This window comes from Asparagus officinalis, chromosome 3 (genome assembly GCF_001876935.1).
Source record: "Asparagus officinalis chromosome 3, Aspof.V1, whole genome shotgun sequence".
Lineage (NCBI taxonomy): Eukaryota > Viridiplantae > Streptophyta > Magnoliopsida > Asparagales > Asparagaceae > Asparagus > Asparagus officinalis.
In genome coordinates this window covers 54,338,143-54,343,353 of record NC_033796.1, presented here as the reverse complement: position 1 = coordinate 54,343,353, position 5,211 = coordinate 54,338,143, and the positions used below count along the sequence as shown (strand labels likewise).

The following is a 5,211-nucleotide window of genomic DNA, read 5'->3' as shown; positions in this document are numbered from 1 at the left end:
TACTCTATTTTCATCCAACCAAACAGTTCCTAAGGAATGCATTTATTCAATTTCAAAATTTTAAATACACTTTTACTAGTTTCTTGGACTTGTTGACAAAGTTTTGTATAAAACGTGCTGACTTCTGAATTTCTTCTCCCCCAAGCATCCAATTTTAATTAAAACATTACTTAATTTAAAATTATATTAAAAAAACCCTTTTATTTATTATTTTCTTGGACTCCACGGTTCGAGTGGAGTCTTATAAAGTCCAAATCCTTGCAGACGGATTCCTCGGAACAAAAGAAAAAAAAAACCCGAGAACCCTTAAAAAACTCTCCTTTAATTCCCCGAATCTTTGAAACCCTTGTTTACACCTCGACCTTCGATTTTGGTGACTAGGGTTTGCTTCAAGGCATTGAAATCATGGCTACCAGAGTTCAATTTGAGAATTCGTGCGAAGTTGGTGTTTTCTCCAAGCTCACCAATGCCTACTGCTTGGTTGCCATTGGAGGTTCTGAGAATTTCTACAGGTTAGCTCTTCGAAATCTATTAGTTATTTTTAAATTTGATATTATTTTATGTTATGTTATTACTAAAAAAATTAATTACAGTGCATATGAAGCTGAGCTGGCCGATGTTATCCCTGTGATCAAAACTTCAATAGCCGGTACCAGAATCATTGGCCGGCTTTGTGCAGGTGAGTGTTTTTTAGTTCAATTTGGTAAGAATCTAATTAAGGATTATTAAAGATGTTTTTTTCCCTGGCAAATAAATCTAATTTGTTTGGCTTTTTAGGGAACAAGAATGGGCTTCTTTTGCCGCACAACACCACTGATCAAGGTAAATTCTCTTGGGTAACTCGGATCTAATTTGTCTCTGTAAATAGGATTGTGCTGCTTCTTTCAATAGAAATCTTAGCTGAACTGTATTATGTGTTCGACATGAACCTTTCATGTAAAATTTTTTTAGGTTGTGATTGTGATGGATGCAATTGCCTTAGGAAATCTTATCGGTAGTGCTTAGTATTCATAGATTTTAGACTTATCTGGTTTTAGGGAGTTGAAGAGCTTCTTAGTTGTATGAGCTTATATCTTTGGCAAGAGAGGACCACATTGATGGGAGTAAGGCATGGAAAGGATGGTTATGGTTGTAAGTTTGATTTCGTGGATTATATCGTGTTTAGATGATGTTTTTGTGTTGTCTACGAAATCACCAATCATGCAAGTAGAGCGTAACTTAAGCAGTTCTATTCTTGTGTTTCTTGCTTAGGAAACCTTTGTGACAATGGGTGACTATGAGATGGATCCCTTCAAATGTAGATTTTATTTATTTATTTATCTATCTATCTATTTATTTATTTTTTGTCTATCTGTTCTGATAATAGCCATTTTTCAACAAATGAGTGTAGTATTGTTTGTGTGAAAACACAGTATTGCAGACTAGAAAATAAATGTGTTATATTGCTGACTATAAAGACCAACCGCCCAATTTCTCTTGTAAAAGAGCAATACATCTATGTATCTTTCTTTCTAATAAGTTTGATAGCTCCTTCCCCGTAACTAGTGGATAAAATTTTCTTCATGAAAGACAATCCTTTTTGAACTGAAACGTATTAGCTCGTCCATCTCAAGAAAGAGTCCATACAACAACACAAGTTGCTCCTCAAAATCCTTATGGATGTGCTACTATGAATTCGATACCAATTTCTGTGTAGTACTGGAGAGATTCAATTATATATCTAAATATAGAAATATAAAAAGTTTTTTAAAAACATTAAAGGATCCCAAATATAAAGGCTTTTTAAATATGTTTTTTGTATTTTGATTCTAGTTTGCATGTTGCTTATGGTAAGAAATAATAGATTATATAAAGCATCCATTTTGTTTTGATTATGCATCTCTGTTTTTCAAGTTATATTGTGACTGATTATATCCTACCTCAACTATCAATCAATTACATTATGTTATTACTTCTTTGGGATGAATTCAACCTCATGAGGCTTGCCTATATTAACACATTCTTTTCTATATTAGATCAGTTGATAGCATAGTGAAGCTTTGCTTATCATATCTAAAGTACATAGCACATGTAGAGGCACAAGGCAGGCACACTCATAATTTTCTGTGTTGGATAAGTGACACAGACAAACATTCATGGGTGCGTCTTGGATGCTTTTTGACGATGAGACGATCACATTGCATTCACCTTTTTAAAGCACAAAGTTTTTGCTAAACTATATACTTTGTATTCTAAAGTTACTTAGCTCCTGACAGTCACATCGCATTTACCTTTCTATTTGTGTGTTTTATCAAGTGATGAGCCCATTGGTTACCAGAAATTGCATGAAACTTTTATTGGGTTTTTATCAGTTTCTTAGGATAGATACCTATCTGTAAGAAGTTGTTTCTCTTTCCTTCGGACCAAATAGTGAAATTCTGGATTTGCAAAAGATCTAGACCCCTCTGAGGGGAAAAAGAGTCAAGCCATTCATTGTATACGTCCTCTGAGCTCCCAAGCTGGTAGATATTAGTCCAGAATTTTTCTTACGGTCTTACCATAAGAATTTCATGTATAATGCTAGGGAAGTGAAAATTAATCCCATGAATATATCAGTATGGTGGGTAGAAGGCATTTGGCGGCACACTATGTGCAATATTTGTGTAATTACTTTGTTGTTGTTTGAACTTTGCAACTGTGTTTATCTGGGGTGACATTAAATGTTGAATGCACTTTTCATTGTGTTCCTGAATTCTGATGCTTCACTTATATATTTATTATTACTTTTATTTATTCCTTATATATACCTAAAGAATTTTAGTCTTTTATTGTAAATATTTGCTGGGAATTTCTTCGACAAACCTTAATAACATGGACAATGAGATGGTTACAAATTTTGGCTGATGTGTTCAGTTTCTCTCCGAAATGTTTAATATTATACTGTCAAAAAGACTGATCATGCAAATTATTGACTCTTATATTGATTTCTGCTTCAGAGCTTCATCATTTGAGGAACTGCCTGCCTGATCAAGTAGTTGTTCAGCGAGTTGACGAGAGACTGTCTGCTCTCGGAAATTGTGTTGCCTGCAATGACCACGTAGCTCTTACACATACTGATCTAGACAGGGAAACAGAGGAGCTCATAGCTGATATTCTCGGAGTCGAAGTATTTAGGCAAACAATTGCTGGAAACATTCTCGTCGGAAGTTATTGCACATTTTCCAACAGAGGAGGCTTGGTAAGGAAACAATTTGTTTATTTTGGGTCTACTTCAGAAAATCCTCCTAATATTTGCAATATTCACAGAAATATCCAAGGTTTCAAACGTGACAGTTTGACCCCCTTTGTTTCAATATCTTAAAAAAAATAATTTGGATGAAAAAAATATGGTAAGAGGATATGACAATCTATGCACTCCATACAACCATTTATATGATCAGCATATTGAAATTGATTACTATATTGAAGAATTTGATGAATATTTGAATAGAAACTGAAAATGATAAGTTGGATAAAGTGTCACTTTTAAAAGGGTAATTTTTTGATGAATATTTGAATAGAAACTGAAAATGATAAGTTGGATAAAGTGTCACTTTTAAAAGGGTAATTTTTTACGTAACCCCTGTTAAGTTTGTCCTATTTTGAGATACTCGCCACTCTACCCCACACAACCCCCAAAAAAAACAGAATAAAGAACAAAAGGAGAAAAAACCCTTTATAAATGTCACTTTAACTCCTTATCTTTGGGGCTTGTAATGAAACCCCCAAACATTTTCAAATATTTCAACATGGCCCTCTAACTGGAACCTGCATTATGCCATTAGAGGGGTGTATGTTGCAAATAAGGGACAGTTATAAAATTTATGGAGGTTAGCTCAAAATGCATCAAATTTTAGGGGGTTGTATGAAATTTACCTCTTTAAAACCCTAGGGAAATTTTATGTCATTTGTCCAAACTTACCAGGATTTTGAAACAAACTGCATCTCCTCTGTATCATCTTGAAACAGGTTCATCCTCATACGTCAGTCGAAGACCTAGACGAACTTTCAACGCTTCTTCAAGTACCTCTTGTCGCTGGAACTGTCAACAGAGGCAGCGAGGTCATTGCTGCAGGGATGACCCTTCTTCAAGTACCTCTTGTCGCTGGAACTGTCAACAGAGGCAGCGAGGTCATTGCTGCAGGGATGACCATCAACGATTGGACAGGTTTTTGTGGATCGGACACTACAGCCACCGAGCTGTCCGTGATTGAGAGTGTGTTCAAGCTTAGAGAAGCTCAGCCCAGCTCCATAGTTGATGACATGAGGAAATCACTTATTGATAGTTTTGTATGAAGATTTGGTTTTGCAATTGTAAAAGGGTTTATGAGAGGAAATGTTGGTCTTGAAGTTGAATTTTGTTTTGTATGAGAGGAAATGTTGGTCTTGAAGTTGAATTTTGTTTTGTATCTCCCAAAATTAGTTGAGCAATAAATAGTTAATTGTATCCGCATCTCATTTGTTTACTTGATGATGATAAGTTTTGTTCCTTAAGATATTTGACGTCAATATTATTAGTTGAGCAGGAAAAACCCATAGTCCTGAACTATAATTCTATTCTTCGTTCTTTATTTCTGTGAACTTCTCTTTTTAGTTGCTAATAAAAGAACGATAATTTGAGAATATTTCATCTTTTAATTGGGGTACTATATATTGTAAAAAATAGAAACTTGACATTCGAGTAAATAAACTTCTACATTTTATTAGTAGATAGAAATGAGTGTAATTTCTAAAGTGTTGTGCCTCGAGAAACCAAACCAACCGCCGAGAGAGATAAACAACCACAACCAAACAATAGCATAAACAATCAAACACCAATTTTAACGTGGTTCGGCAATAGCCTACGTCCACGGGGCAGGGGGGAGTTTTCACTATTAGAAATCAAGAGGAACAAACTAGGGTTACAAATCTCTCACCAAAACCCACAACAACTTACTCTTGATCTCTCCAAATGCTCCTAAAATAGAAGCCCAAAGAAAACCCTCTCAATAATCTCAAAACCTCCTGCTTGCCCAAACCCTAGAAATCAGATCTAGGTATTTATAACAAGCCCAAACGAAACGGGTCTGGAAACAGAACCCAAACCCGAAACTGCGTCGCGGTCGACCGCAACGCCATGTGCGGTCGACCGCGATAAGCCAGGGAACTCAGCCAAAGTCTCTGGAAAAAACGCGGTCGACCGCCAAACATCCA

At 35.6% G+C, this 5,211-nt stretch overlaps 1 protein-coding gene across 2 annotated transcripts; it reads left to right on the top strand.

Moving 5' to 3' along the window:
- On the top strand, positions 267 to 4,471 carry LOC109834158 (eukaryotic translation initiation factor 6-2-like). Of its 2 annotated transcripts, none has more exons than XM_020402091.1 (6): positions 267 to 512; positions 594 to 679; positions 778 to 822; positions 2,976 to 3,217; positions 3,988 to 4,093; positions 4,163 to 4,471. In XM_020402091.1, exons 1-6 carry the CDS (start codon positions 406 to 408, stop codon positions 4,312 to 4,314), a joined length of 738 nt encoding a protein of 245 aa, XP_020257680.1. In that variant the 5' UTR covers positions 267 to 405; the 3' UTR covers positions 4,315 to 4,471. The 2 variants fall into 2 exon arrangements, with proteins under 2 accessions (XP_020257680.1, XP_020257682.1); XM_020402093.1 differs by having other exon boundaries at positions 3,988 to 4,100; positions 4,170 to 4,471.